General features: G+C 46.4%; 1 protein-coding gene across 2 annotated transcripts in view; it reads left to right on the forward strand.

Moving 5' to 3' along the window:
• Positions 1 to 13,570, forward strand: part of LOC147621444 (AIG2-like (avirulence induced gene) family protein) — a 139,592-nt gene that overhangs the window by 76,168 nt on the left and 49,854 nt on the right. For both annotated transcript variants that reach the window (XM_086824180.1, XM_086824181.1), the window contains one exon: positions 1,065 to 1,157. In XM_086824180.1, coding sequence (XP_086680306.1) covers positions 1,065 to 1,157 — 93 coding nt within the window. The remainder of the gene's footprint in view (positions 1 to 1,064; positions 1,158 to 13,570) is intronic.

Raw genomic sequence — 13,570 nt, forward strand, 5'->3', positions numbered from 1 at the left:
CTCCCTATGGCTCCACCGATTCCGGTGTTGCCATCGTGCAAAGAGGGCCTGGGCCGTACGCAGTGCAACGGGGCTCAGCTGCATGACTCGATTTGACACCGCTAAAACGAGTTGAACTCCACCTGATAGTAGCCACACCCCAGAGGATGAATGTCTATGATCTTTGCAGGCCCACCGATGAGGCTCGCCTGCAAAAGATCTCTGAGTTGTTTGCGCGTTGGGCGGCTACCGACAATCTTGCATACCAGAGTGGAGGCCTCTAATGATGCAACAGTCGTAGCAAGAAGCTGAAGGTCTACTTCAGAAAAAGATAAGCGAGTAATGGCGGCCTTGGTCGGGTTTGATGGAGTGGCTGCCATGGAGTCCTCCTGAGGGTGAAGACCAAAAAAAGCTGAGACTTGCCGATAGGAGAAAGCCGCGAGAACTTAGAGAATTGCATGGAGATGATGGAGGTGGCAAATGAAGCGGAGGAGAGACTACCGAGATGGAAGGGGGAGACACGGGAGGGGGGCGTGCATAGGTTGAAGGCAGGAGGGAGGGGAAAGGGCAGGGCAAGCTAGCTAGCAAGCAAGAGGGGGCGGGTGTGGTGGAGGGGCAGGCGGAAAAGGGGGGGGGGGGTGGGGGGGGGGGGGGGGCGCTGAGGAGGGGGGGGGAGCAGTGAAGGAAGGGGGGGTAGACACAACAACGAAAGGAGGGGGGCACACGCAACAGCGCAAGGTGGGGAAAGAGGCGAAAATAGGGGGAAAGCTGGAGCAGGGAGGGGGAAGCGAAGGGAGGTGAGGTAGGATGAGGGGGCGTAGGCGAATGCAGGGGGGGGGGGGGGGCACAAGCAGAATTGCAGGAGGGGGGGGACGAGCTGGAACGCGATACTCTCTTCCCCTTGTTTCTCTTACACTCTCATCAGGAATTGAAACATTGGAAACCTTTACGGTTGTAAATTTTAGATAATCGGGCAAACCTTGCTTTGCATCTTTTTCAACATTTTAGCATTTACATGAATTTTATCGAGATTGAAAAGTACTTAGACATTTACTACTTGCATGATTCATTTTCTTGTATCACAGGTGCTTTTTGACATTACTAATGAAGAATTGGAAGTGCTGGATGATTTTGAAGATGTTGAATATACACGGGAGCTTGTTGAGCCCATTCTTCTGGTAAGCCTTTGCAATACAATTATTACTTTTATCTAGTAGTTTTTCTAGTACTAGTAATCTGTTGAAGTGGTTTTCAACTTTAGCCAGAAATGAAACATTTTGTAATTGCGTAGTTTGTTTATCTCAAATTTTACAACCTCGTGATTGATGTTGTGGTAAAGCTAAGGGTATGTAGTTGTGAATGAGCGTTCTCCAAGTGGGTTAAGTGACATACATTGACACCTACGGCTTGGAATGATCTATGTAGCTCGTGTCTGATATGTCCCTGGACTAGGGCTCACAATGGGGTCACGACATACGACAAATGCTCGTGAAAAAGGTACTCTTTCTCTATAAGTATAGCACTGATGATGAGCCAGTGTGCCACATTGCACCTCAATGCATGGGGGAATGTCACATTCCCTCCTGCTTAGCTTGGTGGCAGTTACATGGCCTCCAAGTAGTCCGCCAATAACTGTGGGTACTCTTGGAAGAATTCCTCATCAAGCCAAAGGTGCCTTGGTGTTTGAACTTTGTGTAGAACTGTCTAATTCTTCAATTGGAACCATGCTTCCACTTATGGAGGTGAATCTGCCTGGGCTTGATGATTTCTAGTTTGTCGACTGACCACTTCAGGGTGGTGCTCATTTGGAACCTCTTGTAATGATGGTCCAACATACAACTTTAACCATGAAATGTGGAAGACATCATGCATAGTCCAACTATCGGGAACTTCAACTTCATGGAGACATCACTCCGTTTCTTTCGAATATGAAACGGGCCAAGGCTTCGGAAAGAGAGCTTGGAAAAACGCTTGCCCACCGACTTTTGTAATTCACTCCGTTGGGTGTGAGCACCTATTGGGCACCGTCTAGTGATTAACAGCACTTAAAATGAATGGAATGAAGGTGCTCAGCAGTTAGGGTTAGGATATGGAGGTACTTCAAACAGAAACGTGAGAGGCAGAGGAAGGAACACGACTACTCACTTGTATTCAGTAGTGATAAAGTGAAGTACAATAGCCACATAATGAATTGACCTAATAGATGTGTTCACATGGTCCGGCCATAAAGTGTGCTAGGTGGAGCAAATCACTTATAAACTATTATAAGTGAAACTAAGCTAAAACTGGGGGAAAAAACCTCCACTAACTGAAGTAAAAAGTGCCCCAGTAATCTACTGATGATCACCAGTACTCCTCTGGGTTAATACACAGCATAAAACCCAACAAACTCCCCTGGAGTGATATGTGATCACTGTACATCATCCACCAAACGGAAACAAATTCAAAGCAGTGCGGAATGCTTCGAATTTCGGACGTGGTAATGCCTTGGTGAAGATGTCTGCCACATTCTGATCTGTAGGACAGTAGATCAGACTGATATCACCTGCCTGGAGTCTCTCCCGAACAAAATGATAGTGAATCTCAATGTGTTTCGTGTGAGCATGAAACACAGGATTCCTGGCCACAGCAATGGCACTCTGACTATCAGTATAGATAGGTGTAGGCTCCTCCACTAAAATATCCATATCAGTCATGAGACAACGTAGCCAGACACACTCAACGGTAGTAGTGTAGGCTGCTCTGTACTCTGCCTCACAAGACGAAGTGGCCACTGTGGTCTGTTTCTTGCTTAGCCAAGAAATACATGAAGAGCCACTAGTTGAATGTCTGGTATCAAAATCACCATCCCAATCTAAATCACTGTAAGCATATAACTGCATGTCACCCCCCTCAGGATAAAGCAATCCAAGAGACAAGGTACCCTGCAAATACCGGAATACACGCTTCACAGCTTGCCAATGTGACATCTGAGATACGGCATACTGAATATCTGGCCGTGTAGTACACAAATAGATAAGGCACCCAACAGCCTGAGCATATGTAGTGGCATCAAAAGAAATACTGTCATCTTGTAATGACAGTTTCATCCCAGGTTCCATAGGAGTACTAATAGGCTTGCAATCCTGAAATTTAAACTTCTCCAGAAGTTTAGCAACATACCGAGATTGCAACAACCCAATGCCTCTGATATCCTGCACAAACTGTATGCCCAAATAGTAGTGTACGAGCCTCAAATCAGACATGTCAAATGTCTGTTGTTTGCAGTATCTCTTTAAAAGCTGCAATTTTGTCATCATTTGATCCCATGAGCAAAAGATCATCTACATAAAGACTGATGACCAGCAGATCTTTCTCTTCTTTCTTTACATACAAAGTGGCTTTGGATGGACTGTTCACAAAGCCTTGAGTGAGTAGGAAAGCATCGAGCTTGTTTCAAACCATACAAGGCCTTTTTCAGCCTGCATACTTTCCCTTCATGACCATGTTCTGCAAAACCTATGGGCTGATATACATAAACTTCCTCCTCGAGGTCCCCATGTAGGAAAGCAAGCTTGATGTCCAACTGGTGAACAACCCAACCACGATGTGCGGCCAATGCAATGACACACCTAAGTGTCGACATACGGGATGTAGGAGCAAATGTCTCCTCATAATCAATGCCCTTCTTCTGTGCATAGCCCTTTGCAACTAGACGGGCTTTGTACCTGTCAATGGATCCATCTGCATGTCTTTTCAACTTATAGACCCACTTAGTACCAATTGCTTTCTTGCCTTTGGGCAGATCAACCAAATCCCATGTTTGATTCCTTTTAATAGAATCAAGCTCATCCTGCATGGCTTTGTTCCAATGCACATTGTCTCGTGCATCCACAAATGAATCAGGCTCATCATCATCCTGTAAACTGGCTGCCATAACCATATTCAAATCCATGATGTGTGCATGCTCATTGGTCCTTGTCTCCCTACGAGTACGACCAGCAAGAGGACCCTCTAGATGGCTGTCCTGTAATGTCCTCAAATACCATCTAGGTATGTGTCTGACCTGTGGTGCCTGATGCCCCATATTTGGCTCAACTTCTGGCTCAATTTGCTGCTGAATTTCTGCACCTTCTTCATGATTAGCTGGCTGTTCTGTACCCTCATGGATTGGATCACCAACTGTGGAATGAAACTCCATAGGTAGTAGACCTTCAAACACATCATTTTCAGCCTGATTCGCATCATAACCAGCCATGGATATTTCTGATTTTTCATCAAAAATCACATCCCGACTAGTGAATATCTTCTTGGATAGTGGGTCATATAACCGGTAGCCCTTGCTCTCACGGCTATACCCAACAAAAATGCATTTTGTGGCTTTATCATCCAACTTCCTCCTCAACTCTTTGGGTATGTGTGCATATGCAAGACACCCAAAAGTACGAAAATGTGATACCGAAGGCTTGCGGCCATGCCAAGCCTCAAAAGGAGTAATGGAAACCAATGCCTTTGTGGGACATCGATTCAAAATATGACAAGCACACATGACAGCTTCCACCCAAAAGATATGTGGTAGCTTCTTTGCCTTTAACATACATCTGGCCATCTCCATGAGTGACCGATTCTTCCTTTCTGCAACCCCATTCTGCTATGGAGTATAAGGAGTAGTATACTGATGTTTGATACCTCTACTCTCAAGAAAGGAATTCAACATGTGTGACATATATTCCCCCCCTCGGTCAGAACGGAGAGTCTTGACCTTACATCCTGACTCTGTTTCAGCAAGTGCTACAAAGGCTAAAAATGCATCATATACCTGTGATTTTTGTGTCAACGGATAGACCCAGCGTATACGAGAGAAGTCATCAATAAATGTAGCAAAATACCTCCTAATGACTTCATCTGCATGGGACCACAAGGATCACTATGTATAAGCTGCAACTTTGCAGTTGCTCGTACAGCCTGATCACGTGGGAAGGAAAACCGATGCATTTTTCCCAAAATACATCCTTCACATATGTGATCTGGAGGCTTCTCCAAAAGAGGTAGATCTGTGAACATGTTATGTCGCTGCATAAGCATAAGACTACCAAAATTTACATGTCCCATGCGAGCATGCTATAACTCCGCATCATCCATAGCTGGAGTAAGAGTGAATGCATTATAAGCAGACTGATCCACTGGCTGAAATGCATCCAACTGATAAAGTCCATGACATAATGTACCAGTAAGCATCAAGGTCAAAGCATTAGCTTTGTCTCTGACCATCCATTTGTCATCATCAAAGTGGACTTGCATACCACAGTGTGCTAAAGAAGAAATGGACAACAAATTCTTCTTTATCCCTGGTACATATAAGGCATCTGTCAGGCGAAGAATAGAGCCATCAATGGCTGTGAGCTGAATCTCCCCAATGCCACGAACTGGATATGAAGCATTATTGGCACACTGAACAGTTTTGCCAACAGGAGCAGGGCCTACATGACAAAACAAATCCATGCGAGATGTGATATGCTTTGAAGCACCACTATCAAAATACCAAGTACATGCATGCTCTGTCATACTGAGTGCCTGTGAAGACCAAGAGGCATCATAGCTGCATGTGTAGAAACAGTAATCCCTGTCCTCAACAAAAGAAGCAGTCTCCGGAGGAGCTTTAGAGGCATCATTTACAGACATCCCAGATTCCTTTGCCTTCTCTTTGGCAATCCTCTTTCTACACTCTGTGATGTAGTGACCTGGCTTCTTACAGTAATGGCATCTGCCCTTCTTCTTGGGCTGTCCATCACCTTTCTTGTTCTTTGAAGAGGCAATGGCTGACCTGGTGCCTGTACCTGTTGTCCTCGTCCACGAGCACCCCCTTGGGGAGGAGTCTCTAGAGCCAATGGACTTGGACGTGGTTTATCACCACTAACAAAATCCCAAAGACCTTTTGCCACGAGCACATTTCTCAACATAAACCTCCACAAGGAGTAGTTCATGCCATCCAACTTGTCTTCCTTAGACAAATACGTGAATACATTACTCTGTTGTTGATTTGCCATTATGCTAATGCACAATGTTGTACCTGTGTATCAAAAAAACCCAATAGCAAGAACCCTGAAAGCAACTGTACTCCACTGAATACAGCTAACCCAAATATGCCTGCACTCTCAATCCTCTGAATGTGCAAAACAATGCACCATTGACTGAGTAGAGCAGCAAAAATGGCTTACACAGTGCCAAAATGCCCAAAATTACTGCACCCAAAACCTTGCAAAAAAACCTGTAGAGATTTCTTTGCAAGAAAATCTGCCTATATCTGCCAGAAAATTTTCACTTAGCGAGCAGCTCTTGCCGGTAGTAGTTGGCTCAGGCATCATTGACAGAGGTCGGGCTCAGTGGGTGACCATCAGGATTTGCGAGGATTGTGTGGGCTTTTTAAATGTATATGCTCCTAATGCTGTTGCAGGCAAAGCCACCTTCTGGAGTACAGTTCACAAGTCCCCTCCACAGGGCGATGTTTGGTGCATGGGTGGGGACTTTAACATGATAGAGTCAGTAGAGGATAGACTTGGACTTGGAGGAGTCATGGCTACTGTTTCTAGCTCAGAGTACTTTCCTTGTTGAGAGGAGCTGATCTTGGCTCTTAGGGGATAGGACCCTTGGCAGAGTTTGGATGCAGCCCAGGGAATCTGTGCTTCTCGAGGTCTGACAGGAGGAGCACCGGCCCGAACCTTTCCTAGACTTGATAGATTCTATGTGGATGAGTGGGCTTGCAATCGTGGGGGCATGATTGGTATTTTGGCAAGCACTACTTTCTTTGATCACGCTCCAGTTATATTGTCTCTAGAGGATCCCTAGAGGCATGATAGACACTTGAGCACTTGGATCCTTGACAGCCTCATTTAGGACTCCGAGATATGCAGCAGGATAGAGTAGATATGGAAGGGGCTGGATTTTATCTCAGGATCTACGTCCGCAGGCACCTTGGATGCAGGAGGTAGCACATAGCATATTGATTGTATTTCGTGAGCAGGAGAGGAGCACTTGCTTCTCTTCAGCGACATTAGGAGAGCTCCCCAGATAGCCCATGGATTGAGGGTTAGCTGACTGCCGCCCCTACAGAGCTCATATCCATAGAGGAGCGGAGGGTGGAGTACAGATACCATATCCATAGAGGACCGGAGGGTGGAGTACAGATACCATGCCAGAGCTTCCTTCTGGACCCAGGCGGGAGATAGGATCATTGGGGATTTCTTTGAGATTGCAGGCCTCCATAGGCAGAGAGATGTTATGCGTAGGTTGCGAGGCCAAGATGGATCTATCGTTTCTGACCCATCCTCACAGGTGGTGGATGTGCGAGAGCGGGTTTGGCTGCACACGAGAGAGGTAGTTTCCCCTGTTCTCCGGACTTTCCAATTGATTCCCTTCACACCTTAGGAGCTGATGGAGGTCTTGATGGCACTCCCTAGGGCCAAATGCCCGGGAGCGGACGGGCTTCCAGTCTCCTTTTTTATTCATCACTAGGATCTCATGGAAGGCGGCCTTAGAGCAGCCTTCAATGAGATAATTTGGAGATTGGGCAGTGGAGATCTATCACCCTCCTCGGGACCGCCTACAAGATTTTGGCCAAGGCCATCAGCTGGAGACTTCAGCCCTTCCTCCTTGACTTGATTCATGATACTCAAATAGGTTTTGTTCGGGATCGGAGCATTTTGGACAACATCTTCACTCTCAGGGAGGCGATAGCTTCGGCCAAGATGTGCCAGTAGGATCTCATTGTGCTCCTTCTGGATTTCGAGAGAAAGCCTATGATAGAGTTGATTGGGGCTTTCTGGAGGGGAGGATGTGCGGGATGGGTTCTCCAGAGGAGTGGATCCGTGGTGTTTCTGGACTTTACTTGGCCTCTCACAGTCAGGTTCTCATTCAGGGAGCCAGAGATGATAGATTTCCCCCTTCTCGCTCGGTTCGGCAGTGTTGCCCTCTAGCACCCTATCTCTTTCTATTTGTTGCCGAGGCCGTGAGCATTTTCCCTTAGCTCAGGAGACTGGGCTCCAGGGATTGCGTCTTCCCATCTGTGCATAGGAGAAGCCGCTAGACTCAGAGTTCACAGATGACATAGCAACATACTTATCAGGAGACGTGGGGAATCTTCAGAGATTTGCAGAGGTGATAGAGATCTTCTGTCGCGCATCAGGAGCGCAGATTAACTCGCACAAGTCATCTAGATTTTGGGTTGGCTTTGTGCCTGCCCTGACTTGGTGTCCAGTTGAGGCTTTCGAGTGGATCTCGAGGGGCACCCCAGTCCGTTATCTTAGATGCCAGGTGGGCATCAATATCTCCCCAAAGCAACAGTTAGCTCCTCTTCTTCTTGAGCATTCGGAAGAAGATTCTATATTGGAGTTCAACGAGGCTTTTCTTAGCCGGTCGAGTGGTGATGGTGAACCAGGTTCTTCTTGCCACCATGTGGTATATTGCTTCTTGCTGGGCCTTCTCATGGGCCTGCATTGGTCAGGTTCAATAGTTGATCCACAAATTTCTGTGGGCTAGCAGTGAGACGGGAGGCCTACCTGGGCCAAGGTGGCCTGGAGAGTGATCATATAGCCTTGGGCATCATCGACCTCGCCATTCAGAGCTGTGCCCTTCTTGGCAAGCTAATTTTTAGAGGACTACTTCCAGGCGGCAAGCCATGGAAGGATTTCCTCTTGGCTAGGATATCCGCCCATACACCGAGTCGAGAGCCCTTGGCCGGAGAGCACTAGATGGATCTTCACGGAGATGCGGGCTCGTGGCTTTAGCCTAGCTTTTGACGACAGATTTGCTGCGAGTCTATTATGAGCTTGAGACCACCTTAGGTTGGCCCCACCGGTAGCCTCCGAGGAGCGTATCTGACAACCCTTGATTTGGAACCCCTTGATCTGCTTACCTAGTGGTCACATGCTAGGGGCTCGGCCTCATGTAGCCTGGGGAGCTTTGAGCACGGGCCGTGCTAGGTCCCTTGGAGATTGGCTTGCATTCAGACAGCTTCCCCTAGTGCAGCCTTGACATCGACTCTGCCATTTCCTCTGGAGTGGCTGACCCCGATCCCTGATTGTTGCATGCACGGAAGCCTTGCTGTACTAATCCACAACCCTAAGCCTGATTAAGAACAAGATGTTGATTTAAACATGATTAAGACATAGGAGAGAGAGATTGGTGTCAGGGTTTTTGTGTAATTAATATGGTAGACAAAGGTTGCTTTAATGCCTGTACATGGTTACTGAATGTATGTGCATGATTAGGCCCGTGGTCAGCCCCAAAGGGGTTGACCTCTGGCCCCTACATGATGTCTACTGACTTCTATGGTAGATGAATGATGAATGAATGACTTAATGGAACTGATTTATGCGTTCATGCTTATATATGCTGGTGAGGGCCTGCTGCCCTCCTGAGGTTTAGGTTGGCACGTGACTTCCCCTCCTGCGAAACTTGATGATGGGGTGGACACTTTGTCATCCGTCCTCCTTGGACTACTTACCTTAAACTTCTAGTGTTGACTTTGACTCCTTCGACATATTTTTGTCTGAACACCTTCCACTTCTGATCTCCACCTCCAAGTCTTGTTGAAGAACTGAGCATCTGTTCCACTGTTGTCCCCATGCCTGCTTTTCCCTTACCCTTAGCACAACGGTGGGTCACCTGCCAGAACTGATCATGCTTGTTGCTATGCCTTTGGGACTGATCTGAGAGCTTAATGATGTACTGGTTATGCGTACATACCCTTAAGGAATGCTTCCTCTAGCTTGTCCTGTTTTGCAGACCACTCCATCTGCTACCTAGCTGCATTCTTCTACTAGAATTGTGCATGTTCCTTGGGACTATGCTTAGTGGGCTGAGCCTGAATGCTCTGATACTACTGTTGCATGTGCGGAAGCCTTGCTCTAATGATCCACAGCCCTAAGCTTGATTAAGAACAAGATGTTGATTTAAACATGACTAAGACAGAGGAGAGAGAAGAAGAGAGAGAGATTGGTGTCAAGGTTTTTGTGTATTTAATATAGTACAAAAAGGTTGCTTAAATGCATGTACATGGTTACTAAATGTATGTGCATGCTAGGAGGCGGTGTGGTCCTGCCCATCAGAGGCCTGCTGCAGTTGCCAAAACTCCAGTTGCTCCTTTGCCACAGCAGACCACACAGCGTTGGGTTGTGGTTGGGGATGGCAGGCACCCTCGGACCCCCGTACCTGCCCCTTCACCCACACCCCTTGTGGAGCACCCTAACCCCTATGCAGCTCTTGCCTCACAGGATGTTGATCCTTCTTTGGAGGATGAGGCTTTGCAAGCACATGATCTGGATCCTTCACAGGAGGATGCTGCATTACAGTTACAGGATGATTGTACCCTTGAGGATGATGTTGCGCATTTGCATTGTCATGGTACCTCTCCAGTTCTGAGGACTAGTGTCACCAGCCTGGACATTTCCCAGTCTGAAAGGGGTCTGGTGGACTCCAGGATGTTTAAATATTTGGAAAGTACAAGCTTTGGGAATGGGGGATTATCCTAGAATACAAAGGACCACACTCCTAAAATTTAGGAGAGTTGCTATTTTTGGCCCGACTCCGATGGAAATTCTGTTCGCGTCATTACATCTGGAATTGAGCAGATACCAAGAGTTGGCAAAGTGTCTATGACAGAATGTCTACCAGCTGGGATATTTTTAGAGGTAAAGATTATGGAAGGACCCATCTCTTAGATTGGGACATGTGGCAAGAAAGTGGACCAAAGTGAGACAAGTGGCCTGACATTTGTTAGAAAAAGGATCAAAGTGAGACAAGTGGCCTCACACTTGTCACTTCAGCTATTGTGTGGCTCTCCACTTGTCATCGTAACCTTCTCTTGCCATTTTAGCTCATGGGAGGCCCAAATCTATAAATTGGAGCCCTCTCTCTTCATTAAGAGAGGCTCTCTTGCTCCACACTAGCCTCTACCACGGTTACAGGTTGCCCTAATGATGGCTACTCTCTTTCTCTCTCACTTGAAGGCTGCCCATGAAGAATACCGGCTGTTGGGGACTGTTTTGGAGGCTTCCATCGCGAAGAAATACTGAAGGCAAGGGTATTTAATCATTTATTATGATTTCTAGCCATTGTACTTGTTGTACCAGCATTTGTACTTGCTGTACCAGCCCTTGTACTGGCTGTACCAGCTTCTTTACTTGCTATACCACCCATTGTACCGGCTGTACCAGCTTCTGTACTTGCTGTACCTGCTGTACCAGCCACCGTACCGGCTGTACCAGCCACTGTACCTGCTGGACCAGCCCTTGTACTGGCTGTACCAGCTTCTGTACTTGCTGTACCACCCATTGTACCGGCTGTACCAGCTTCTGTACTTGTTGTACCTGCTGTACCAGCCACCATACCGGCTGTACCAGCCACTGTACCTGCTGTTCCAGCCACTGTACCAGCTGTACCAGCCATTGTACCTATTGTACCGGCTGAATGGAGAGTTGTACTTGCTGTACCCTCTCTATTGCATAAAGACCCGTGGTTTTCGGGGAAGCATCAGTACCCACACGGAGGTATATGGATTATATTGTTGGCTCGGCATTTCTACAGCCTATGTTCCAACTTCCGGCTTGGTTGCCTCGTGTTGGGCTGTGTTATGGCATTTGTATATGGATAATCCGGCATCTCCCGTGGGGAGAGTAAGCCCCTCAAAGCTTGTACATGATATTATTCTCCTTGGGTAATAAAATACTCCAAGGGGGGGGGGGGGGGGGGGGGGGTCGGCCCATTCCGGCCTCTATGTGGTGTCACACGTGCAAGCTCCATTTTCAGCATTTGTGGATATTTTGTCCAGCTTTATGTTTTATGCAAAGTGATGATGGATATGTGTTAAGGCTGTGGCCATGTTTAAATGTTTTAATATGCATTGATGGTATCAACAAGTGTGTAAAAGGCCCTAGTCCCCCGGGCACCCGCCGCGAGTTTCATTGGTATCAGAGCATAGGCTTTCTTGGAAGCGGAGGCTTCCTTCTATCAATAAGGAAGAGAAAAGATCTGGAGTGGGGACCACACTTACCATCATTGCTATTAAGCATGGCCAGCCACTTCAGAGCCTATGAAGCAAGAGCATGAGCAATAGACAGCTTGGTCTAAGGATTTATGAATTCACAAAATTTATCTTGGAAGTATAGAGTTGGCTTTATGTGCACACGTTTAGCACTCTTTCCATATGGATATTATGGATTATATTATCAAGCTTACAGGCAAGCTATATGGAGATATATCTTAGGATATCTTAAGGATATGGTGACGAGATATTTCTTCTGGCTTCATGACCAACCTGGCAAAGAAAAGCTAAGTATACTTTGAGTTTGCAAAGTTAGTGCTTTTGCTATGAAGTGTTTTTGATGTTCACTAACCCTTGTATAGCTATGCAAGGAGAAAGGTGTTGTTGTTTGCCTTGCGATGGTTTCAGGAAAACATTGTTTATGGCTCCCTTTAATGGGATGAATTCTTTTCATGGCTCCCTTTATTGGGATGAATTCTTTTCATGGCTCCCTTTATTGGGATGGAATATATCTATGGAGATTGCTTTCTTGGACGAGATTTATATAGATATTGGGCTTAACAAGCAATTTCTATGGACGAATCTGTCTGAGTTTATAGAGAAGAAATCTTTGGTTATCTCATGGATATGATGCTTTTATGGATAAAGTCCACCACCTCTACTCCAAGGTGTGTGGTTAGCATGGAGTATGTGGTAAGAGTTATGGTATACAAGGATTATGGTATACAGGTTTATGGATTCTTGGACTTCTTTTCTAGGGATTTGGTTCCATCCTCAGGTTTATGGATTATGTTTATGGCTCCCTTTTGCTGGGATGGATTATTCTTTTTGGCTCCCTTTATCTGGGATGCATTGGACTTATGAAACTCATGATTCACATACCCTGTGTAGTGTTCTCTTGTCCTACGTGCTCTCTTGAAGATTGTTTCTACCATGTGAGGGTGGAACAATAGAGAGCAGATGGAACGGAACATGGGCACTTCAAAGGGTAGTGACAAGCACAACATACCCTGTGTAGTGTTCTCTTGTCCTACGTGCTCTCTTGAAGATTGTTTCTACCATGTGAGGGTGGAACAATAGAGAGCAGATGGAAGGGAACATGGGCACTTCAAAGGGTAGTGACAAGCACAACATACCCTGTGTAGTGTTCTCTTGTCTTACGTGCTCTCTTGAAGATTGTTTCTACCATGTGTGGGTGGAACAATAGAGAGCAGATGGAAGGGAACATGGGCACTTGAGAGGGTAGTGTGAGTTGGTGGCCGAAATGCCTATAAACTATGTGTAGCAGAAATGCTTATGGAACACCAGGTTATCTATGCCTGCGAGTGATTGTTTTATCTTGTTACTTGAGCCCACCTCTCATCCAAGGTGTGTGGTCAGAGTACCAACACGGAGTGCAAGTGGTAAAGTGGACATGACGGGACTTATGTCTATGCCAACGGTCATGTGGACCGATGTCTTGTTGGCAGGAGACTTATTTTGTCTCGCCCATTTACTTGGGACATGGATTATGATATCTGGACTTATGGGACTGTTAATTGTCTCGCCCATTTATCTTGGGACATGATTTTA

The sequence above is a fragment of the Cibotium barometz genome, chromosome 30, assembly GCF_041138505.1.
Source record: "Cibotium barometz isolate CiBa-2024 chromosome 30, ASM4113850v1, whole genome shotgun sequence".
Classification (NCBI taxonomy): domain Eukaryota; kingdom Viridiplantae; phylum Streptophyta; class Polypodiopsida; order Cyatheales; family Cibotiaceae; genus Cibotium; species Cibotium barometz.